Consider the following 26,048-nt stretch of genomic DNA (forward strand, 5'->3'; position numbering starts at 1 on the left):
AGTGTGTGTGGGGGGTGTATGTGTGTGTGTGAGAGACAGTGTGTCAGGGTGTGTGAGTGTGAGGGTCTACCCCCTGAGGGGTCCTCTGCCTGCCGCCTGTAACCTAGGGAGATGCAGTGACTGAGAGTGGAGCCTCCGACCTCCGAGCTCCGCCCGGCCGCTGATCTCAGGCAGTGGGAAGGTGGGGCCAGCGTTTGAGAGCTGACTTGAAGCTGCTGAAGGTGCCTGGGCACAGTGTGGAGCAGATACAGTGTGGAGCAGTCAGCTGGACAGTGTTTCCCCCCTACACACACACACACACACACACACCCCACTGAGTTCTTGCTGGGTGTGCATATGTGAGTGCTTTCAGCTGACATAACCAGGACTCAGTGAGCAAGTGTGTGGACCCTGCGTCTGATCAGCATACTGTGTGTGTGTCTGTGTGTGTGTCTGTGTGTGTGTGTGTGTGTGTGTGTGTGGGGTGGGGGGGGCTCCCACTCTCTTACCCCTCCCTGGGGACCCTGTGCTGACTGGTGATCCTGGTCATGAGCTGGTACTGGGAATGGATGCTGTCCGTGGCAATTCTCGTTGAGCTGATGGGGGCCGAGGGCTCGCAGTTCAAAGCTGCCCGGCTTCATCGCTGGTCTACAGCCAGCCTGGGCTACCTGAAATCCAGCCTGTGCCAGCGGGTATCCTTCCTGTCGGACTCCGAGTGCAAGCGACTGGCAGAGATCCCGCAGACAGCTGTAACGGTCTATGCAGCAGAGCCTCGGGCTGGAGACAAACTGCTGGCCATCCTGCCGGACTCTGGTCTCAGCCTGGGATCTCCTCACGACGCCGTCATCACCCTCGACCCTAGTCCGGATCTCAGCTTTGGCCACCCGGTGACTGTCTTCTACATTGATTTCAACGTGAATGAGCGGAGATGTGGGATCCGGGAGGGACTGTATTTAGGTAAGTACGAAAGCGTTCCTCTCGTGTCCCCGCTGCATCGTTCAATTTCCTTCACTTCGCTGTACTTACTCATCCTTCCTGGACCCAGGGTCTGGAACTCCATCATTAAACCTGCCTCTCCTCCTCCAGGGCACTCATTCAGAAAGAAACCTCTGTATCCAGGCTCATGGATCCAAATGTCACCTTCAGTGGTTTAGTGTTAGTGTTCAGTGAAACACCCTGGGACATGTTTTTAGCACATTGAAGATGCTAGTTGAATGCAAGATGTTGTTGTGCATCAGTCCTGATGGATCAGCCCTGTTCCTATTGACCAGCTGGAGAGTAGAAGTTAACTGATTGCATGGTTGGAGGTTGATCTGGGATAACCAGAGAGGGATTAGAGTGTCCGGGCCACAGGGAGAGGAGAGGGCAGAGATGTTGCAGAAAGAACTGAAAGGCAGAGGAGGAGACAGTCGGATGGAAAAGCCAAAACTAAATCCAGAGAAAACAAAAGTTCTGATGGATTTAAACCCAAAACAAAATAGAAAAGTTAAAATAGTCAGAAACCCAGGCTGTTGTTACATTTTTAATGACATGGACATGTTGTGGTTGGGGGTTTGCTGTAACCAGATTTCTTGTAAAGAATTAGAGGTCAGAGGAAATAAAATGTAAACACCACAGAGGAGAAAGCAGAGTAGGAGAGAACTGGAATGAGAGACTGCGATTGTGTCCAGTGGAAGGAGCTGTGGACTGTTTGGGTTTGTGAGGAAATGTGTCTGATTGCACCTGACTATGCGGGACTGTGCCTGACCGATAGCTTGGGGCTGTGTCTAGATTCAGTGCCTGGTTTTTGCAGGAAGTTTGGTTGGGTATTAGGTTTAGATATGTTTTTGGAACTGGTATATTTTGGCAGTTCGCAGACTTGTAGTTCTTTGCCTATTTTTAGGTGCATTTGTGGATATTTTGTGTTTTTGCATCATTATTTCTGGCTGTTTTATTGTTACATCCTTGTTCCGGTAGTGTATTTGTTGTATATTGTTAGTAATTGCTGCATTTGACATACATTCCTGGGTTAATGTTATCCATTGGCTCTTGTTAAATAGAGTTCATTATAATTTAGATTGCTGATTATATTATTGCTCTATATTTTTGGTTATGTAAATATGTTGCTCGTTAGACAGTATAATTTTGCGCCTGATATTGATGCTTTGATCGAGTTACATGGAATCGAACAGATGCTGAGGACTCAGGTATCATTACCCATCTGTCCTGGGGCATTGACTCTCACTGAGGCACAGTGTCCCACAGGAGCAAACTACTCTCTAAAGGGATAGCCTAACAGCAAGGTAATGTAGTGGTTATATTAATGAACGTGTTACCCAAGGGCCTAGAAAGACATTCTGGGGACAGGAATTCAGATCCCACTGAAGTAATTGGGAAATTTAAATAAACAAATCTGGAATAAAAAATTAGCATCAGTAACGGTAACCATGTAACTGCACTGTCTGAAAAAAATCCCCATCTAGGGAAGGCAAACTGCACCCTTACCTCGTCTAGTTTACACGCGACCCCAGACCTACAGATGACTCTAAACTTTCTGCAAAGGCTAAGGAAGGCACTCAGTTCAAGGGCAGTTAGTGTTGGGCAACAAATGAATGTCCTGTGAATGACGAGGGAAAATTATGAGCTCAGAACTTGAGTGTTAGCTGTCTAACCTACCACATGGGGCACCACAGTTGAACCAGAAGCTGCCCACACACAACATTAGAGCGGCAGCCCCACACAATGTGATTAGAAGGGAATTCCTAGCTGAATTTCTCACTCCATTACTGTGAAATCCTGAGGTCAAATATGAGAATGCAATAAGAAATAAATATTACAGATATTGGAGATCTGAAGGTCTAACAGCATCTGAGGAGACAGAAACAGAATTGATGTTTCAAGTCTGCTCCTTCATCAGGTGAAGTGCACCTCTAAAACAAACTCTGTGAGCCGGCTTTAATTTACCTGGTGACAGAATGCTGCTGTGAAATGCCTTTAGACATTTTACTACTTTATTAAAGCAGTTATATAATAGTTAGTTGTTGTACAAATAGATCAGTATTGCTTTACTCTTGTGCTCCCTGTTCATATTTATGAAATCTAAAACATAATCAACGTTTAAACAGTCCATCTATCTATAAGTGACCCATTTAGTTTGGTTCTGATGACCATAATGAGCACCTGATGGAGGAGCAGCGCTCTGAAGGCTCGTGATTTTAAATAAATTTGTTGGACTGTAAGCTGACATCGTGAGACTTCTGATTTTGTCCAACCCTGTCCAACACCGACACCTCCACATCACGGTTCCAAGTCTTGTATGATTCTTCTTCAGAATCCCATCTGAGTGTCCCAAAGAGTCACTGAAGGTAAGCATGCAGGTGCAGCAGGTGGTAAAGAAGGCAAATGGGATGTTGGCCTTCATTGCGAGAGGTTTCGAGTACAGGAGCAGGGATGTGTTGTTACAGTTATACAGGGCCTTGGTGAGGCCACACCTGGAATATTGTGTGCAGTTTTGGGTATTCAAGAGGCGACTAGAGGTCACCTAAGGTTATGGGGAGAAAGCAGGATTTGCCTGTTGAGTGGACAAGCAGCCATGATCATGAAAAATGGCAGCACAGGCTCGAAGGGCTGAATGGCCTCCTCCTGCTCCTATCTTCTGTGTTTCTATATTGGACTTGACACATAACTCTGTTTCTCTTTGCACAGATGCTGCCGGACCTGCTGAGTTTCTGGAGCTATTTCAGTCTTTATGTGAGAAGGCAGTAACCATTTTAACAGCAGTTTGGTGGAACTCTCAAATAAGTGCAGCTCCATGTTGATTGTGAGTCAGTGCAGTACTGAGGGGCATCAGGAGTGTTGAAGGTACTGTCTTTCAGGTGAGATGTTAAACTGTGGCCCTGGCTGCACTTTCAAGTGAAGGATAGTCCAAAATAGAGGGCACAGGTTTAAGGTGAGAGGGAAAAGATTTAAAAGGGACCTAAGGGGTAGCTTTTTCACACAGAGGGTAGTGTGTGTATGGAATGAGCTGCTAGAGGAAGTGGTGGAGGCTGGTACAGTTACAACATTTAAAAGGCATCTGGATGGGTACATGAATAGGAAGGGTTTAGAAGGAAACAGGCCAAATGCTGGCAAATAGAACTAGATTAATTTGGCCAGAGATAATGGGAACTGCAGATGCTGGAGAATCCAAGATAATAAAGTGTGAAGCTGGATGAACACAGCAGGCCAAGCAGCATCTCAGGAGCACAAAAGCTGACGTTTCGGGCCTAGACCCTTCGTCAGAGAGGGGGATGGGGAGAGGGTTCTGGAATAAATAGGGAGAGAGGGAGAGGCGGACCGAAGATGGAGAGAAAAGAAGATAGGTGGAGAGGAGAGTAAGAGATTACAAGAGAGTTGCAGTGGGAGAGAGATTCCCTGACGTTGGTCCGGAGGGAGGAGGGTAACTTCTTCAGGTTAGGCATCCCTGGAAGAGGCTTTGCAGTGCGGTTAAAATTGTATCAGAGATAATGTGAACTGCAGATGCTGGAGAATCCAAGATAACAAACTGCTTGGCCTGCCATGTTCATCCAGCTTCACACTTCACAAGGTCATACAGATAGTGGATATTGCTTTAAAGGTTCTGTTCATCTGTTTCACAGTGTGCACACAATATGGTCACTGGAACAAAACTAAAGTGACCTCTTAGAGTCATAGAGTCACAGCACAGAAACAGACCCCTTGGTCCAACTCGTCCACAGCGATGAGATTTTCTAAATGAATCCCGTCCTCATTTGCCAGCATGTGGCCCATATCCCTCTAAACCTTTCTATTCATGTACCCATCCAGATGCCTTTTAAATGCTGTAATTGTATCAGACTCTACCACTTCCTCTGGCAGCTCATTCCACACATGCACCACCCACTGTGTGAAAAAGTTGCCCCTTAGGTCCCTTTTAAATCTTACCCCTCTCACCTTAAACCTAAACCCCCTAGTTTTGGACTCCCTGGTCCTGAGGAAAAGACCTTATCTATTCACCCTATCCATGTCCCTCATGATTCCATAAACCCCGATAAAGGTCACCCTTCAGCCTCCAACACTCCAGGGTAAATAGCCCCAGCCTATTCAGCCTGTCCCTATAGCCCAAACCCTCCAGCCCTGGCAACATCCTTGTAAATCTTTTCCTATTAGTAGATGGACTGTTTAAAGATTGGTTACATTTTAGATTTCATAAATATTGACAGGGAGCAAGAGTAAAGCAGTACTGATTAACCTGTACAACAATACATTCATATAATAGCTTTATTGCAGTAAAATAAATGAAGGTGCTTCACAATAGCATTCTGTCATCTGAGAACATGGCAACACATGTGAATTAAAGCCTGCTCAGAAATGTTGTTCTAAAGGAGCATTGTAAAAGTGGAAAGCGAATAGAGAATGGAAGTGTTTAGAGAGAGAATTACAGAGTTTAGAACCCAGCTGGCTAAAGCACAGCAATGGTGGTAGGATTAAGATGGGGGATGTGTATGAACTGGAGAGTTAGAAAAACCTCAGAGGGTTTTAGGCTGGAGATGACAGGGCAGGGAGGAACAAGGCTCTGGGGGGGTTTGGAAGCAAGGATGAGATTTTTAAAACTGAGGTATTGCTAGACCAGAAATCAATGTAGATCAGAGACCACAAGCAGCAATAGAATAAATCAGTAAAGGCCAGAACAAAGGCAAGAAGTATAGAAAGGTAATGTGCAAATGGAAGAAGAAAATTGAATCCAGAAGGCACTTTAATAAGGAAAGTGAATAAATGGGTAAATATTTATAACAGGATAGCGTAAAGGACAGACAATGGGGTGAATGGTCTCCTGTGCTGTGCTTAAGGTGAGCCATGATTAAAGGCCCTTTGATCTGCTCCCCAGGTAACTATGAATGCATGACCCTGGCCCTGAAAAGCCGCTGTGAGAACCTGCTGAAGAGGAGGACCAGTCGTAACGAACATCGCAATGATAAAGATCGAGTCAGGAAGAGGCTAAAAGCCCAGGTGGCCAGGGGCAGCCTGAAAAGGGAGGTGCACAACACTGGCAACGGCTGGCGGAGAGAGGAACGGCTTGTGGGACTGTGTGAGATACACTTTATACCTCTGGTGGTGGGACAGAGGGATGTGCACAAAGAACAGAGACTCCGCTGTGTAGGTTGGTGTCTTCCTTAACTATCACCTCCATCGTTTATAGTGCACAGTATCATGGGCAGCATGGACTTAGGGGCATAGATCTTCCTCTACACTGTCCCCCATCAAACTGTCCCAGGGACAGGGACAGCACGGGGTTAGATACAGAGTAAAGCTCCCTCTACACTGTCCCCCATCAAACTGTCCCAGGGACAGGAACAGCACGGGGTTAGATACAGAGTAAAGCTCTCTCTACACTGTCCCCCATCAAAGTCTCCCAGGACAGGGACAGCACGGGGTTAGATACAGAGTAAAGCTCTCTCTACACTGTCCCCCATCAAAGTCTCCCAGGGACAGGGACAGCACGGGGTTAGATACAGAGTAAAGCTCCCTCTACGCTGTCCCCCATCAAACACTCCCAGGACAGGGACAGCACGGGGTTAAATACAGAGTAAAGCTCTCTCGACACTGTCCCCCATCAAACACTCCCAGCACAGGGACAGCACAGGGTTAGATATAGAGTAAAGCTCCCTCTACACTGTCCCCATCAGACACTTCCAGGACAGGGACAGCACAGGGTTAGATACAGAGTAAAGCTCTCTCTACACTGTCTCCCATCAAACACTCACAGGGACAGGGACAACACAGGGTTAAATACAGAGTAAAGCTCCCTCTACACTGTCCCCATCAAATACTCCCAGGACAGGGACAGCACAGGGTTAGATACAGAGGAACGCCTCCTCTACACAGTCCTGATCAAACATTCCCATGACAGGGACAGCATGGGGTTAGATACAGAGTAAAGCTCCCTCTACACAATCCTGATCAAACATTCCCACGACCGGGACAGCATGGGGTTAGATACAGAGTAAAGCTCCCTCTACACAGTCCTGATCAAACATTCCCATGACAGGGACAGCATGGGGTTAGATATAGAGTAAAGCTCCCTCTACACACTCCTGATCAAACATTCACAGGTCAGGGACAGCATAATATTACATAGAGAGAAATGTTCCTCCTATTTTGAGATGTGCTGTCATGTATATAATGTACTGTCTCGTGACATCTTTTGCATTATCCTATCAATAAAAAGTTTCAGGGCAGTCTCACCAAAGACCCTCAGGCAGCACCTTCCAAACCCACGGCCACTTCCATCCAGAAGGACAAGGGCAGCAGGTACATGGGAACACCACCCCCTGCTGGTTACCCTCCGAGCCACTCACCATCCTGATTATGGAAATATATTGCCTTAAATATTACTGTGCATTATATTTCATATATATGTGTTACATTCTATTTATATTCCTTCAGTGTCGCTGGGTCAAAATCCGGGAGTTCTCTACTTAACAGTCCCTACACCCAAGGACTGCGTTAGTTCAAGAAGGCAGCTCACCACAACCTTGAAAAGGCATGGGCAATGAATGCTGGCCCAAACAGTGAAGCCCACATCCCCTGAATGATTTAAAAAAATAACTTTTAGAGGGTTTGTCTGCTAGGTTAGGACTGAAGTGAGGAAGATCTTCTTCACCCAAAGGGTTGTGAATCTGTGGACCCTTCCCAGTGATTCAGTTGAGGCTTCCTCATTGAATGTTTTGAAAGCTAAGTTAGATAATTTTTTGAACAGTAAAGGAATAAGGGCTATGGTGAGCGGGTGGTTAAGTGGAACTGAGACCGTGAAACGATCAGCCATGATCTTATTGAATGGTGCAGCAGGCTCAGGGGGCCAAAAGGCCTACTCCTGCTCCTTTTTAGAATTAGAATCCCTACAAGTGTGGAAACAGGCCCTTTGGTCCACACCAAACCTAGTGCATCCCACCCAGACCCATTCCCCCTATAACCCACCTAAGTTACACACCCCTGGACACTATGGGCAATTTAGCATGGCCAATCCACCTAGCCTGCACATCTTTGGATTGTGGGGGGTAACTGGAGCACCCAGAGGAAACCCATGCAGACATGGGGAGAATGTGCAAACTCCACACAGAGAGTCACCCGAGGGTGGAATTGAACCCGGGTCCCTGGTGCTGTGAGGCTGCAGTGCAACCCACTGAGCCACCGTGCCGCCCCTGTTTCTTTAGTTCTTATAAGTGCTGAATAGACTGTATCCTCCTTGCATAAAGAGTTTAGAATTTTACAGAATACAAGCATAAGTTGATTGGCATAAGAGCAAAAGGTGGCATGAAAATAATATTTTTACAGTGAGTGTTTAGACCATAAGATACAGAAGCAGAGTTAGGCAATTTGGCTCATTGAGTTTGCTCTACCATTCGATCATTGCTAATATATTTCTCCTGTCTTCTCATTGCGACCTTTGACCCCCTTACAAGTCAAGAACCTTTCTTTCCCTGTCTTAACTACACTCAATAACTTGGCCCCCGCAGTCCTCTGCAGCAATGAGTCCCACAGATTCACCCCCCTCTGGCTGAAGAAATTCCTCCCCATCTCGGTAATAAAGGGTCATCCCTTCACCCTGAGGCTGTGCTCCCAGGTGCTAGTCTCTGCTGTTAGTGGAAATGTCTTCTCCAAGCCCAGGCCTCTCAGTATTCTGTAAGTTTCAATCAGGTAAATGATCTGCAGCAAAATGTAGCTGATCTGATAAGCAAGTTTGCTGATGACACGAAGATCGGTGGAATTACTGATAGTGCCAATGATTGTGAAAGGACACAGGATACAGATAGATTGGTGAGTTGGGCACAGAAATGGCAGATGGAGTTTAATCCAGACAAATGCGAGGTGAAGTATTTTGGAGGATCAAATTTAGGTGTGAGTTATACAGTAAATGGCAGGACCCTTTGGAGCATTAACATACAAATGGATCTGGGCGTGTGGGTCCACAGTTCCCTAAAAGTGGCAACACAGGTTGCCAAGGTGATTAAGAAGGCACACGGCATGGTTGCCTTCGTTGGCGGGGATATGGACTACAAGAGTTGGCCAGCCATGTTGCAGCGATATAAAACCTTGTTGGGCTGCATTTGGAATATTGTGTACAGTTTTGGTCACCACATTATCAGAAGGATGTGGAAGCTTTGGAGAGAGTGCAGGGAAGATTCACCAGGATGTTGCCTGGTCTCAAGGCCATTGGCTATGGGGAAAGGTTAAAATGGCTAGGATTGTTTTCATTGGAAAGATGGCGGCTAAGAGGAGACCTGATAGATGTCTACAGAATTATGAGAGGCATAGACTGGGTGGATCATCAGAGGCTTTTTCCCAGGGTTGAAGTTTCAATTACAAGGGGGCACAGGTTCAAGGCGAGAGGGCAAAAGTTTGAGGGAGGTGAGCAAGGAAAGTTTTTCACACAGAGAGTGGTAGAATCCTGGAATACATTGCCAGAGGAGGTGGTGGAAGCAGGCACATTGGCGATGTTTAAGAGGCATCAGGATGGTTACATGAGTATGGAGGCAATAGAGAGATATGGACTGAATAAGGGAAGAAGGTTTGCTTTTTAGTTTAGTTAGGGCACGATGATTGGCACAGGCTTGGAGGGCTGAAGGGCCTGTTCCTGTGCTGTACTCACATTCTTCAATTCTATACTCCCTCATTCTTCTAAACTCCCTTGAATACAGACCCAGATTCCTCAACCGCTCTAAATATGACAAGTTCTTCAGCCCTGGGATCATTCTTGTAAACCTCCTCTGGACATGCCCAACATCAGAACACCCTTCCTTCGATACAGGACTCAAAACCGCTCACAATATTCCAAATACAGATTAACCACAGCCTTGCATTCCACCCCTTTCAAAATGAATGGTAACATTACATTTGCCTTCCTGGCTGCTCGTTGAACCTGCAAGCTAACCTCAGGAGAAACTTAAACTGGGGACTCCCAAGTCCCTCCAGACTTCTGAAGCCTTTCCCCATTTAGAAAATAGTCTACGCCTCTATTCTTCCAGCTAAAGTGCATAACCTCACACTTTCCCACATTGTATTCCACCTACTAATTTTTTTGCCCACTCTCCTAGCCTGCCCAGAGCCATCTGCAGCCTCTCTGTTCCTCAAACTACCTGTCCCTCCACCTATCTTTGAGATATCTGCAAACTCATCAAAAATACCCTCAGTTCCTTTGTCCATATCGTTAATGTATAATGTTACTTGTTGTGGTTCTAACACTGACTCCTGCAGAAATCCACTAGTCATCAGCTGCCATCCTGAAAAAGTTTCCTTTATCCCCACTTTTTGCCTTCTGCCAGTCAGCCAATCCTCTATCCATGGCAGTACCTTGCCCCTGACACCATGGGCTCTCATCTTATTTAGTGGGCTCCCGTTTAACATTGTCGAAGGCCTTCTGAGAATCCAAATAGATCACATCCATTGGTTCTCCTTTGACTGACTTGCTCATTATCTCTTCAAAGAATTCTTAACAGATTTGTTAAGCATGACCTCCCCTTCTTGAAGCTGTGCTGACTGAGCGCTATTTTACCGTGATCTGGAATGAACTCCCTGAGAATACAGGAAGACCAATTCCATGGAATGTTTGAAAAGGGAATTGGATAAACTTGTGAGGTAAATAAAAATTTAGAGTAACAGAAAAAAGACGAGCCAAACAGCTCCTACAAAGGGCTAGGATAAACCCGATGGGCCATAACAGATTGATAGACACTAAGGGAATTGATGGTGATGTTGAGGTTGAGGAGTTGTACAAGTCATTCCTATTTCTTATAGAAATTGGATGTATGTAAATAGCATTGCATCCAATCCCAATACTTTCCCAATGGGCACGTTCAAGTAAATTGCCTCAGAAATATTTTGGGGGTAGCCAGAATTTGATTCTAGAATGTCAGATTTCATTCTGGGATTAGATCAGTCCCTACACTGATGTCTGATCATATGATATGCTTTGAGGGACCTTTGCCTGGTCCCCCTCTATTAGCCTTGAGCTTGGTTTGAAGGAATTGTCTCCACATTAACACTGCCCTGACTCCTTCCAGAACAGAAGGGCTTTGCTGCCTGCCCTCAGCCTCTCAGCATCAGCAGCCCCAATCCTGCCGTCGCCAACTGTGAGCTAAATAAAAACACACGCCGGTGTCATCGACAACAGCTCTCTTCACAGAAATCCTGTCGAATGTACCAGACCTGTGACCATGGAGTGCTGCTCTCTGGTGAGATTTACACACACGTGTGTGTGTGTGTGTGTGTGAGTGTATGTGTGTGTGTGTACATATGTGTGTGAGTGAGAGACTGTGTGTGTGTGTGTGTGTTTGTGTGAGAGAGACAGTGTATGTGTGTGTGCGCGTGTGCTTGTGTGTGTGTGTACGTATGTGTGTGAGTGAGAGACTGTGTGTGTGTGTGTGTGTGTGTGTGTACGTAAGTGTGTGAGTGAGAGACTGTGTGTGTGTATGTGTGTTTGTGTGAGAGAGACAGTGTATGTGTGTGTGCGCGTGTGTGCTTGTGTGTGTACGTATGTGTGTGAGTGAGAGACTGTGTGTGTGTGTGTGTGTGTGTGTGTACGTATGTGTGTGAGTGAGAGACTGCGTGTGTGTGTGTGTGTGTGTGTATGTGCATGTGTGTTTGTGTGAGAGAGACAGTGTATGTGTGTGTGCTTGTGTGTGTGTGTGTACATATGTATGTGAGTGAGAGACTGTGTGTGTGTGTGTGTGTGTACGTATGTGTGTGTGTGAGAGACTGTATGTGCGTGTGTGAGAGTTTATTTGTGTGTCAGAGTGTGTGGGTGCGTGTGGATGTGTGAGTGAGTGAGAGAGAGAGAATAAGTGAGACAATGAGAGAAAGACAGAGTGTGAGAGGATGAGGGAGGAGTAAGGAGAAAGAGGAGATGACAGTGAAAGTGGAACTCAGAAATGGGAATGGAAAGAGAGAGTCAGAAATGGAAGGAATGGTCAGAGAAGAAGTGAAATTAGATAGACAGAGACATAGGATAGAGAGAGCGTGAGGGAGACATAAGAAAGGGTATATAAAGGCAGGGAGGATAAAGATAGACAAGGAAGAGTGAAGGCAAAGGGCAATTACAAGAACGATGAAGCAATGTGATAATGGTCAGAATAGTTTATTGGTGAAAAGGGCAAGAGGAAAGATGTTGTGAAATTTGAAAGGGTGCAAAAAAGATTGATAAGAATGTTGCCAGGACTGGAGGGTTTGAGTTATAGGGAGAGGCCGAATAGGCTGGGGGCTATTTTCTCTGATGTGTCGGGGGCTGAGGGGTGACCTTACAGAGGTTTATAAAATCATCAGGGGCGTGGTTTTTTTCCCAGGGTGGGCAAGTCCAAAACTAGAGGGCATAAGTTTAAGGTGAGAAGGGAAAGATTTAAAAGGGACCTGAGCAGCAACGTCTTCACACAGTGTGTATGAAATGAACTGCCAGGAGAAGTGGTGGAGGCTGGTACAATGACAACATTTAAAAAGCATCTGGACAGGTACATGAATATGAAGGGTTTAGAGGGATATGGGCAAAATGCTGGCAAATGGGACTAGATTAATTTAGGATGTCCGGTCAGCATGGACAAGTTGGACTGAAGGGTCTATTTCTGTGCTGTACATCAGTATGACTCGATAATGAGCATCAGTTTAACTGTGTGGGAGAATTTCAGGAATACATTTGGTTATTACTTATGGGTTTACCCCCTTAATCCTGCGATTACATTAATTTTCAGGCGGGTGGAAGGAACACCTCACATACCAAAGGCACATTTACAATGTGTTACACTTTTATCGAATGTTGAGGAGGAATGGCTTCCGAACAGAGAATATCAAAACCTTCTTTGCAGGAGACGGACAGATCTCGGGTAAGTACTCGTAAACTAGAGGCAGTACTGGCTGAAATAGCTGTATCCCTGGTAAACAGTCACATCATTGTTATGATTCACTGGGCTAGTGTATGAGAAATCAAATCCACTATTTCTGGAATCGCTGCAAATATGAAGATTTAATGAAAGTACTGAAAATCCCAATTTGCCTCTTGCAAACTGCTACCCAGAATGACAGTATAACTCACCAGATTCTAGTAATAATGAAAAAAAAATCAAAGAAAGAGCTGCGATGCTGGAATTCTGAAATACGAAAACAAAGTGCCGGAGAAACTCAGTGAGATCTGGACTCAAAATGGCAACCAATACTGTCAGAGATAATGGGAACTGCAGATGCTGGAGAATCCAAGATAACAAAGTGTGGAGCTGGATGAACACAGCAGGCCAAGCAGCATCTTAGGAGCACAAAAGCTGACGTTTCGGGCCTAGACCCTTCATCAGAGAGCTGCTGAGTTTCTCCAGCGCTGTTTTTTGTTTGTTTTTTTGATTAAAAAGATGTATTCTTTATTGTAGCACTCAACTTAAACAAGAGCAGCGATTATTCTGTTTATTGTAACTTAAACTTTACCCCTTTAAAACTCCCATACTCAAACACAAAGAGGAAGAAGTTCAAAACACAAACGTTATGAATGGGGGAGCAAAGTATTGTCAAGGCCACACAGTTCTGTATCACCAACCCAAAACACAAAACGTATGGTCCCAGCTCTTCCCCCCCACCCACTGCATCCCAAAACCAGTCCAGCCTGTCTCTGCCTCCCTAACCTGTTCTTCCTCTCACCCATCCCTTCCTCCCACCCCAAGCCGCACCTCCATTTCCTACCTACTAACCTCATCGCACCTCCTTGACCTGTCCGTCTTCTCTGGACTGACCTATCCCCTCCCTATCTCCCCACCTATACTCTCTCCACCTATCTTCTTTACTCTCCATCTTCGGTCCGCCTCCCCCTCTCTCCCTATTTATTCCAGAACCCTCACCCCATCCCCCTCTCTGATGAGGGGTCTAGGCCCGAAACGTCAGCTTTTGTGCTCCTGAGATGCTGCTTGGCCTGCTGTGTTCATCCAGCCTCACATTTTGTTATCTTGGAATTCTCCAGCATCTGCAGTTCCCATTATCTCTGACACAAAACGTATGATTGGTTTTACAAACCTTACAATTCTTCACTGATATCCCAACGTTGCCAATGGTACGGTATTGTGTCTCAATGGTTAGCAGGGCTACCTCACAACACTAGGGACCCGTGTTTGATTTCAGAGATAATGGGAACTGCAGATGCTGGAGAATCCAAGATAACAAAGTGTTTGGCCTGTTGTGTTCATCCAACTTCACACTTTATTATCTTGGATTCTCCAGCATGTGCAGTTCCCATTATCTCTGATACAATTTTAACCTCACTGCGAAGCCTCGTCCAGGGATGCCTAACCTGAAGAAGTTACCCTCCTCCCTCCGGACCAACCTCAGGGAATCTCTCTCCCACTGCAACTCTCTTGTAATCTCTTACTCTCCTCTCCACCTATCTTCTTTTCTCTCCATCTTCGGTCCGCCTCCCCCCTCTCCCTATTTATTCCAGAACCCTCACCCCATCCCCCTCTCTGACGAAGGGTCTAGGCCCGAAACATCAGCTTTTGTGCTCCTGATATGCTGCCGGGTTTGATTTCACCCTGTGTGGAATTAGTACGTTCTCCTTGTATCTGTGTCGGTTTCCTCCGGGTGCTCCAGTTTCCTCCCACAGTCCAAAGATGTGCAGGCTAGGTGGATTAGCCATGCAAAATGCAGGGTTACAGGGTCTATGTGGACTTAATGGGCTGAATGACCCATTTCTACACTGTAGGGATTCTATGATGCGTGCACATAGTGATCAGTCCTTAGTTCATTGGCTACTTAGTTGAACCTGGGTTATGTTTTGTAGGTTTTAGATTATTTCTCCAGTTTTTCAGAAGGTGGTTTTTCTGCTGTTTTGATGGGAAATTGCACAGCAACTTCACAGTGAAAGGGAAGCGGGTGAGATTGTTGTAGCTAACTTCTGGAGGTCTCTTATTTCACTCTCCTCAAAGAACAAAGAACAAATAACAAAGAAAATTACAGCCCAGGAACAGGCCCTTTGGCCCTCCAAGCCAGCACCGATCCATATCCTCTATCTAAACCTGTTGCCTATTTTCCAAGGATCTGTATCCCCCTGCTCCCTGCCCATTCATGTATCTGTCTAGATACATCTTAAATGGCGCTATTGTGTCCTCCTCTACCACCTCCGCTGGCAACATGTTCCAGGCACCCACCACCCTCTGTGTAAAGGACTTTCCACGCATATCTCCCTTAAACTTTTCCCCTCTCTCCTTGAAATTGTGACCCCTAGTAATTGAGTCCCCCACTCTGGGGGAAAAAGCCTCTTGCTATCCACCCTGTCTATACCTCTCATGATTTTGTAGCCCTCAATCAGGTCCCCCCTTGATCTCCGCCATTCTAATGTAAATAATCATAACCTACTCAACCTCTCTTCATAGCTAGCACCCTCCATACCAGACAACATCCTGGTGAACCTCCTCTGTCCCCTCTCCAAAGCATCCACATCCTTTTGTTAATGTGGCAACCAGAACTGTACACAATATCCCAAATGTGACCGAACCAAACTCCTATACGACTGTAACATGACCTGCCAACTCTTGTTCTCAATACCCCGTCCGATGAAGGAAAGCATGCCATATGCCTTCTTGACCACTCTATCGGCCTGCATTGCTACCTTCAGGGTACAATGGACCTGAACACCCAGATCCCTCTGTACATCAATTTTCCCCAAGGCTTTTCCATTTACTGTATAGTTCGCTCTTGAATTTGATCTTCCAAAATGCATCACCTCGCATTTCCCTGGATTGAACTCCATCTGCCATTTCTCCTCCCAACTCTCCAGTCTATCCATATTCTGCAGCATTCTCCGACAGTCCCCTTCACTATCTGCTACTCCACCAATCTTAGTGTCATCTGCATAGAGTCTATGTTAACCAGCAAACTGAAAAATCAGAGGAGTAACTGTGCTGAGTTCTGATCCCACAACAAATCATGGCAGTAAGCCTGGACTTGACGTCCCAAGAAAATAATATTGTTTCATATTTCTCAAAAGTACTAGTGTAGTGATAATGTCGCTGTGGTAGCAATCCAGAGTTCTGAGGACAAGAGAACTCACACCATGGCAGACAGTGAATTCAGTAAGATCTGGAATGAAGAGCTGGCCGAACGGTGATCATGTACACCTTGATGATTATCATAAAAGCCCATTGGTTCACTAATGTCCTTAGGGAAGGAAATCTGCCATCCTTACCTGGTCCAGTCTATATGTGTTTCCAGATGCACAACAATGCAAGTGAACCGTTATGACAATAAAGCAGTAACTGCATCCAATAGCAACAACATAACTAGATTCTCAGTTAATACAGGTGGATTTGGTTAAATATAAACCATTGAGGTGGATTTAACTTGGCAATCGAATCGGATTCCATAATAACTTGTCAAAGGCAATTGGATAAATATTTGAAGGAACATGAGGACAAGAAATTGAGGAAGATAAATCAGAAAAAGATTTCAATTTTTATCACACCCTTCATGACCTCAGGATGTGTTAAATACTTTCTAGCCAATGAGGTTATTCTTCAGTATAGTTACTGTTGTAATAGAGGAAGGGCATCAGTTGGTTTATTCAGAGAAAGATTCCACAAACAACGATGTGATATGATCTGATTTATTGTTGTAGTAATGTTGGTCGAAAGATAAATATTGTTTACTTTCATTGTTTAACATGGAGTGGCTGAGACTCTTGGTAATTTCATTGTTTTCATTCTGTGTAGTGGATGAGGAGACTGAGGACATCTATCCAGCCACAGAGAAGGCGATGATTCGTAGCCACATCTCCTATATCTGCCGTGCCATCAATTGTGCTGATTCTCTGGTTCTATATCTCAACAGCCCCACAAGGAATGATGGGACCATGTTGCTCTGGGATGTCAATAAGAATGGCATTGTATGTATTTAATCAAACGTCGATGCTCGAGTTGCCTGCAACATCATTCAGTATTCAAGTCCCAAACCAGGGAGTGAATTATTGAAACAAATACTCAATGTGCAAAACTGACGGAAAACTACACAGTCAGTGATGCCTTATTTTTACTTTGGATATACCACACAGGACATTCTGGTGTTTATCTTAACTTAAACCTTTTCCTGTCTTTCCCCAACACACTTGCTTAGAATAACAGAATAATCTTAGAATAATCGACTGTCTACAAAGAATAAAGAAAGTTACAGCACAGCAACAGTTCGAGTAGTTCGAGAGGGTTTAAACTAGTATGGCAGGGGGTGGGAATCTGAGCTGTATACCGGAGGTGAGAGTTGATGCAGGTGAGGCAGTAGCAAGAGGTAGACCAGCTAGTGGGAAGGATTTTCCTGGGAAGGAACCAAGGGATCAGTTAAAGTGTGTTTGCTTTAATGCAAGGAGTATCAGGAATAAAAGTGATGAACTTCGAGCATGGATCAGTACCTGGTGCTATGATGTTGTGGCCATAATAGAGACATGGGTTTCTCATGGGCAGGAATGGTTGCTGGATGTTCCAGGGTTTAGAACATTTAAAAAGAATAGGGAGGGGGGAAAAAGAGGAGGGGGTGTAGCACTACTAATCAGAGAGGGTATCACAGCTACAGAAGCTTCCATTGTCGAGGAAGATCTGCCTACTGAGTCAGTATGGGTGGAAATTAGGAACAGCAAGGGAGTAGTCACCTCGTTAGGGGTTTACTACAGGCCCCCCAATAGCAGCAGGGAGATTGAAGAAAGCATAGGTCGACAGATTTTGGAAAAGTGTGGACGTAGTAGGGTTGTTGTAATGGGTGACTTTAACTTTCCTAATATTGATTGGAACCTCCTTCGAACAGAAGATTTGAATGGAGCTGTTTTTGTAAGGTGTGTTCAGGAGGGTTTCCTAACTCAGTACGTTGACAGGCCGACGAGGGGAGAGGCCATTCTAGACTTGGTGCTCGGAAACGAGCCGGGGCAGGTATCAGATCTTGTGGTGGGAGAGCATTTTGGTGATAGTGACCATAACTGCCTCTCATTCTACATAGCTATGGAGAAGGAGAGGATTAGGCAAAATGGGAGGATATTTAATTGGGGAAGAGGAAACTATGACGCGATTAGACATGAGTTAGGAAGCATGGACTGGGAGCAATTGTTCCATGGTAAGGGAACTATAGACATGTGGAGACTGTTTAAGGAACAGTTGTTGCGAGTGATGAGTAAATATGTCCCTCTGAGACAGGCAAGAAGGGGTAAGATAAAGGAACCTTGGATGACGAGAGCGGTGGAGCTTCTTGTGAAAAGGAAGAAGGTAGCTTACATAAGGTGGAGGAAGCTAGGGTCAAGTTCAGCTAGAGAGGATTACAGGCAGGCAAGGAAGGAGCTCAAAAAAGGTCTGAGGAGAGCCAGGAGGGGGCACGAGAAAGGCTTGGCAGAACGGATTAGGGAGAACACAAAGGCATTTTACACTTAAGTGAGGAATAAGAGAATGGTCAAAGAAACAGTAGGGCCGATCAGGGATAGCATAGGGAACTTGTGTGTGGAGTCTGAGGAGGTAGGGGAAGCCCTAAATGAGTTTTTTGCTTCTGTCTTTACGAAAGAAACAAACTTTGTAGTGAATGAAACCTTTGAAGAGCAGGGGTGCATGCTGGAATGGATAGAGATAGAGGAAGCTGATGTGCTGAAAATTTTGTCAAACATTAAGATTGACAAGTCGCCAGGCCCGGACCAGATTTGTCCTCGGCTGCTTTGGGAAGTGAGAAATGCAATTGCTTCGCCACTTGCGAAGATCTTTGCATCCTTGCTCTCCACTGGAGTTGTACCTGAGGACTGGAGAGAGGCAAATGTAATTCCTCTCTTCAAGAAAGGAAATAGGGAAATCCCCGGCAATTACAGACCAGTAAGTCTCACGCCTGTCGTCTGCAAGGTGTTAGAAAGGATTCTGAGGGATAGGATTTATGACCACCTGGAAGAGCATGGCTTGATCAAATGCAGTCAACACGGCTTTGTGAGGGGCAGGTCATGCCTCTCAAACCTTATCGAGTTCTTTGAGGATGTGACTAGGGAAATTGATGAGGGTCGAGCTGTGGATGTGGTGTATATGGACTTCAGTAAGGCATTTGATAAGGTTCCCCATGGTAGGCTCATTCAGAAGGTCAGGAGGAATGGGATACAGGGGAACTTAGCTGCCTGGATACAGAATTGGCTGGCCAACAGAAGGCAGCGAGTGGTAGTAGAGGGAAAATATTCTGCCTGGAAGTCAGTGGTGAGTGGGGTTCCACAGGGCTCTGTCCTTGGGCCTCTACTGTTTGTAATTTTTATTAATGACTTGGATGAGGGGATTGAAGGATGGGTCAGCAAGTTTGCAGACGACACGAAGGTTGGAGGTGTCGTTGACAGTATAGAGGGCTGTTGTAGGCTGCAGCGGGACATTGACAGGATGCAGAGATGGGCTGAGAGGTGGCAGATGGAGTTCAACCTGGATAAATGCGAGGTGATGCATTTTGGAAGGTCGAATTTGAAAGCTGAGTACAGGATTAAGGATAGGATTCTTGGCAGTGTGGAGGAACAGAGGGATCTTGGTGTGCAGATACATAGATCCCTTAAAATGGCCAGCCAAGTGGACAGGGTTGTTAAGAAAGCATATGGTGTTTTAGCTTTCATTAACAGGGGGATTGAGTTTAAGAGTCGTGAGATCTTGTTGCAGCTCTATAAAACTTTGGTTAGACTGCACTTGGAATACTGCGTCCAGTTCTGGTCGCCCTATTATAGGAAAGATGTGGATGCTTTGGAGAGGGTTCAGAGGAGGTTTACCAGGATGCTGCCTGGGCTGGAGGGCTTATCTTATGAAGAGAGGTTGACTGAGCTCGGTCTCTTTTCATTGGAAAAAAGGAGGAGGAGAGGGGACCTAATTGAGGTATACAAGATAATGAGAGGCGTAGATAGAGTTGATGGCCAGAGACTATTTCCCAGGGCAGAAATGGCTAGCATGAGGGGTCATAGTTTTAATCTGGTTGGAGGAAAGTATAGAGGGATGTCAGAGGTGGGTTCTTTACACAGAGAGTTGTGAGAGCATGGAATGCGTTGCCAGCAGCAGTTGTGGAAGCAAGGTCATTGGGGTCATTTAAGAGACTGCTGGACATGCATATGGTCACAGAAATTTGAGGGTGCATACATGAGGATCAATGGCCAGCACAACAGTGCGGGCTGAAGGGCCTGTTCTGTGCTGTACTGTTCTACGTTCTAACAGGTCCTCTGGCCCTTCAAGCCAGATCCTCTATCTAAACCTGTTGCCTATTTTCCAAGGATCTGTATCCCTCCGCTCCCTACCCATTCATGCATCTGTCTAGATACATTTTAAATGACGCTATCATGTCCACCTCTACCACCTCTGGTAGCAACGTGTTCCAGGCACCCACCATCCTCTACATAAAGCACTTTCCACGCATATCTCCCTTAAACCTTTCCCCTCTCACCTTGAAATCGTGACCCCTAGTAATTGAGTCTCCCACTCCAGGAAAAAGCTTCTTGCTATCCACCCTGTCTGTACCTTACATGATTATGCAGACCTCAATCAGGTCCCCCCTCAACCTTCGGCTTTCTAAGGAAAATAATCCTAATCTACTCAACTTCTCTTCATAGCTAACGCCCCCCATACCAGGCAACATCCTGGTGAACCTCCTCTGTACCCTCTCCAAAGCATCGGCATCCTTTTGGTAATGTGGTGACCAGAATTGGACGCAGTGTTCCAAATGTAGTCCAAAGTCCTATAACATGACCTGCCAACTCTTGTACTCACTACCCTGTCTGACGAATGAGAGCATGCCGTATGCCTTCTTGACCACTCTATCAACCTGCGTTACCACCTTCAGGGTACAATGGACCTGAACATTCAGATCTCTCTGTACATCAATTTTCCCCAAGGCTTTTTCATTTACCGCATAGTTCACTCTTGAATTGGATCTTCCAAAATGCATTAGCTCGCATTTGCCTGGATGGAACTCCATCTGCCCTTTCTCCGCCCAACTCTCCAATCTACCTCTATTCTGCTGCATTCTCTGACAGTCCCCTTCACTATCTGCTACTCCACCAATCTTAGTGTCATCTGCAAATTATCTACCTTCCTCTTTAATGCATCCGCATGATTCAAGTAAACAATTTGCTATGGGCATGACTTCCATATTCTCACTCTCTTTTTTAATAGCTGAACCATAGAAAGCATCCTGTCTGGATGCAACAAAATGTGGTTTGGCAACTTGTCTTCCCAAAGCTGCAAGAAACTATAGAGAGTTATGAACACAGCCCAGTTCATCACACAAACCAGCCGTCCATCCACTGACTGCATCTATACTTGCCACTGCGTAAGGAAAGCAACGAACATACTCACAGACCCCTCCCATCCTGGTTATACTCTCTTCATGCAAATAGACTCAAGAACAGCTTCTTCCACACTGTTATAAGACTTGAATGGACCTTTCAAATGTTAAATCTGACCACTCTCTCTCTGTGGCTGTAACACTCAGTTCTGCTAATCTGATGCACTTTGAATGGTAATGATCTGCCTGTATGGCATGCAAAACAACACTTTTCACTGTATCTCAGTGAATGAGACAATAATAAATCAATCAATGTTTCTTCTATAGATAAAGAAATGTTCTCTACATTCCCAGTTTCGTTTCTGGTACTCTGAATAACAACTGCATGTTCCCACTCTCCACTTTCTATCTTGAAACCAGCTAGCAGTCAATTCTTTCCTCTATCTTTGCGTTCTCTGACCTTATTCAACAGTCTATTATTGGTCTGTTCTGGAGAATGCAGATAAATTATGTCTAGTGTATCACCAGTGTCTATTCTTGCTGTAACCTCCTCGAAAGATTCAGTAAGGTTGACCAAGCAAGCTTTCCCTTAGGATTGTAGGCTGACTACTCACCGTTATATTTCACATTTGGAGACAATATGTGAATCTGATCTTCCAGGTGACCAGTCTTGTAGACTTAAAAGATCCCAAGTCCACTATTTTAAACCATGATGTGGAAGTGCCAGTGTTGGACGGGGGTGGACAAAGTCAGAAGTCACATGACACCAGGTTACAGTCCAACAGGTTTATTTAAAATCACAAGTTTTCAGAGCATTACCCCTTTGTCAGGTGAAGCCCTGACTCCTAACTTCACATAATGAAGGGCCAGTGCTCTGAAAGTTTGTGATTTTAAATAAACTTGTTGGACTATGACTTGCTGTTGTGTGATTTCTGACTTTGTCCACTATTTTAAGGACATCAGGAGAGTTTGTTTTCCAGAATCCTGGCCAATACCCATTCCTTGATCCCAACAGGATATCTGGTCATTATCACATCAGTGTGGGTAGGATTTTGCCTTCTGCACAAATAAGCAATTATGTTTTATACCTTAGAATAGCACGCACCTCAAAAAGTACAATAGTGTGTGGGTGTTACTGCATTTAACGACTTGGGTCTTCCACACTGAGCCTCAGTACAGCTGGAGTTCGGATTTGTTGGTGGAATTTAAGGTGGGTCAGTACAGGTATAGCTCAGCTTGTTTCTTACAGTCCCACTTTTGCCAACTGAAAGACACAATGTGCGTAAAACTATTCCTTCTCCCTGTATCATTGCCCAGCCGTAACCCAAGGTAATCACTTCTTGGAATGAAAAGGTTTTGTTTAAGGGGAATTTGTTCTGTGTGAGGGCCACCAAAGGCACTCAAGTGGATGAAAGGACAATCATTAAGTGTTTATTTACCAATCTGAGAGACGAGTGGAGAGAGCTGAACAATGGTCCACCTAATGCATCTTTTCAGGGTCAGGATTAGGTGGATCACAAAAGATAGAAACCACAAGAGTTGAGTTCCAAGAGGCTGGACAGGCCACACTTTCATCTCATCTTAATTCCTGTGTTTTCTTTTTGTCCTGTCAAGTAATCCAGGAAATAGAAGGAAGCTTTTGGCAAATTCATTACAGTCTGGCAATCAGTTCTCATTTTTAAAAAAAAATTCTTAAGATAAATACCATGCCTGGAATGTAATTTATCAGTAATCTCCCTAAGTCATTAACTGTGGGCTGTGCAGGTGCATTACAGGATATTGATTTTCTGCCAGAGACAGCTTAACTTTACAAAGCATTGAGCTGAATCATTTCTACTTGGGGGTGAATGTTTTACTTAATCACCAATGTGCTGCCACTTGCATTATACTGTATTACATGACCTCTACTTAATAGCACATCTTACCAATTATCTTGTTCAGGTCGTCCTGCCTTAGTGACTTTGGAAATGAAAGAAATCCCATTTGGACCTCTCCTCACACCACCTCAGAATGTCTCAAAGCGTTATGCAGAAAATGGAGCATGTTTGATGTTTTGCACAACAAGATCCCACAAACAGTGATGTGATTGACCTATGGAGAGCAATAAGAGTCAAACATGAAGTTGTTGGACTGGAGTCACTTGGACTAGGTAAGGACAGCAGATTTCCTTCCTTAAAGGACAATAGTAAACCAGATGTGGCTTCATGGTCAGTTTAAATCTTTCAAAAACACAGGAAATAGGAGCAGAAATAGGCCATTCGGCCCTTTGAGTTTGCTGTTCTACTCAATAAGTTCATGGCACTGATCCAACTCAGAATGCTATTCCTACCTTCTTCCCACATTCTTTGATCTCTTTAGCCTAAGAACTGTATTTAACTCCATCTTGAAAACATTCAATGCTTTGGCCTCAACCCCTTTCTGTGGCGGAGAATTCCACAGGCTCCCCACTCTGTGGGTGAAGACATTTCTCCCCATTTCAGTCCAAAATGGCCCACCTTGTATCCTGACACTGTGACCCCTGATTCTGGACTCCCTGGTCATTGGGAACAGCTTTCCTGAGTTTGTCCTGTCCAGTCCTGTTGGAATTCTATAGGTTTCTACGAGATCTCCCCCCATTCTTCTAAACTCCAGTAAACCTTGGCTGAGGAAAGGTATCTGCCCAGGACACTAGACAGAGTTCACTTGTTCTCCTTCAAATCAAGTCATAGGCAACATTCTCTCTTGGCTGTGTGCACAGCTGCTCTGATGGTCCAGACATGGTGTTCTGTGTACGATGTTTTGTACATGGTCATCATCGTCAGCCACCAATCATGGCATTGATCTCTGGTTCCAGAGTCACTGCCTTATACAGCTCTCAGGGGCCTGCACAGCCAGGAAGAAAATTAGAGGGAATGCTAGTCCTAGGATCTTTTACACTGGTGTCATAGTTAGGCACCTTTGACCAAGACTGACTGCAATATGAATTCAGTTAAAATGTACAGAAATCACAAAGTGAGAGATTTAAACTGACCATGAAGCTGTTGGATTGTTACTAAACACCCATTTGGTTCATTAATGCCCTTTAGAGAAAGAAATCTGCCCTCTTTACCTGTACTGGTCCACGCATGACTCCAGTCCAGTAACATCATGCGTTAACTGCTCTCCATAGCGAGTCACTCAGTCCTGTCAGGAATTCCCGAGTTATAAGCAATATGTGTGTCAGTCACACACACATCACGAGATTGAATTTTAATGAAAAGTAAAGCATCCAGTCAAACTGTGAAAGTAGTATTTTCTGATCTGTAGGGTTGTGCTACTTCAGTGGTTGAGATGGTATACAGGTAAATGTGCTGGTTTGAATGGTTGAGTGACACTGCGCATTAATTACATTTTCAGGCTGATCAGAAGGAGAAGTATACAGTGGGAGAGTTGTTGATGGATCTGGAAGGGTGTAACGCACACAGGGTATTAATATTCGTTGATCAAAGCTACCCCGGAACACTGGCAAAGAAACTGCTTTCTTCCAAAAAACATCCAAATGTTATTCTGATCAGCAACAGCAGGGGATCGGAGTTCACCTGGGCCTCCTGCTTCACTGAATTCTGGGGAGAACTTCATCCCAACCAATGTCTCATTGATTACCTCTTCAAGGTCAGTTGAAGTTATTTGAGGACGTACGTAGTATCTAAAAGAAATATAAACCCTCGAGCTCTCTGACTTCATTCTGTCTGCTAATTGCCACTGCCCAAAGACTGACCTCTCCAATAGGGTAGGTAGTAAAATCCATCACAGGCTCAGGGCTAAATTTACAAATCTGTGTCATTAGCAGTCTCACAGTAAGTGACACAGAACTGGAGATTTTTTTTACAAACTAGCAGTAAGTATTAAATGCTTCTTCACCGCCGCTCGCACACCCACCCCACCCCACCCCACCTCCACACCGCCCCCCCAACATATTGGACATTCCTTCTATTTGTGCTGCTATGTTATAGCTTGATGGGAGGATAACTATCTCCACTGCACAATATCCTTACAATGAAGGGAAGTGGATACATTGCTTATTGCACTCTATTGGAACACAGCTCCCCTCTTCACAATGGGCAACAGCCTGCTCATTCTCTCTGCCCACACTGGGGAGCAGACCTCTCTCTGTTCCTCAGCGTAGCACACTGCCTCCCCAGGCTTCACTCACTCTACTGGGGAATACTTCCTCGTTCTCTCTCAACGTATCAAGGGCACAAGCACCTCTTGTCTTCTTAACCTTTTCCTATTCTTCAGATTTCATGGTGCACAAGATTGTGGCATCACTAGACAAGGTATAATGTGCTCAATTGACAAGGCTGGTGGGTGGGAACCAGCCACCTCTGATGTCAAGGGCCGCATAGACCTTCTGATGTATTTGTTTCTGATATATTTGAACAGTCAAAACAAACTGGGGGGAAAGTCAGCAAAGGAATTGGACCAAACCCTCAGTTATGTTTGTGAGAATAAAATAGTGAAATGCTGGCACAATAGTTTGTGACTGGGATTAGTGTATCATAGAATCCCTACAATGTGGAAGCCAGCCATTCAGTCACGCTGACCCTCTGAAGAGAAACCCATCCAGTCCCACCCGCCACCCTATAACCCTGCATTTCCCATGGCCAATCCACCTAACCTGCACATCTTTGGACTGTGGGAGGAAACCACAGCACCCAGCTGAAACTCACTCAGGCACAGGGAGAACATGCAAACTCCACGTGGTTGCACAAGAGAGGAATCAAACCTGGATCTCTGACACTGTGAGGCAGCAGTGCTAACCACTGTACCACCATGTCACCCTATCTAAATGGGAGAAGGCATCATAGTACAAGTGA

At 45.2% G+C, this 26,048-nt stretch overlaps 1 protein-coding gene across 1 annotated transcript in view; it reads left to right on the forward strand.

Annotated features, from left to right (window-relative positions):
• Window positions 1–234: 234 nt before the first annotated feature.
• Window positions 235–26,048, forward strand: part of si:ch211-67e16.11 (uncharacterized) — a 28,875-nt gene continuing 3,061 nt past the window's right edge. Inside the window, exons 1-6 of the mRNA XM_048534996.2 lie at window positions 235–936; window positions 5,843–6,115; window positions 11,016–11,186; window positions 12,693–12,824; window positions 16,680–16,852; window positions 24,589–24,843. Coding sequence (XP_048390953.1) covers window positions 528–936; window positions 5,843–6,115; window positions 11,016–11,186; window positions 12,693–12,824; window positions 16,680–16,852; window positions 24,589–24,843 — 1,413 coding nt within the window. The 5' untranslated portion in view covers window positions 235–527. The remainder of the gene's footprint in view (window positions 937–5,842; window positions 6,116–11,015; window positions 11,187–12,692; window positions 12,825–16,679; window positions 16,853–24,588; window positions 24,844–26,048) is intronic.

This window comes from Stegostoma tigrinum, chromosome 7 (assembly GCF_030684315.1).
Source record: "Stegostoma tigrinum isolate sSteTig4 chromosome 7, sSteTig4.hap1, whole genome shotgun sequence".
Taxonomy (NCBI): Eukaryota; Metazoa; Chordata; class Chondrichthyes; order Orectolobiformes; family Stegostomatidae; genus Stegostoma; species Stegostoma tigrinum.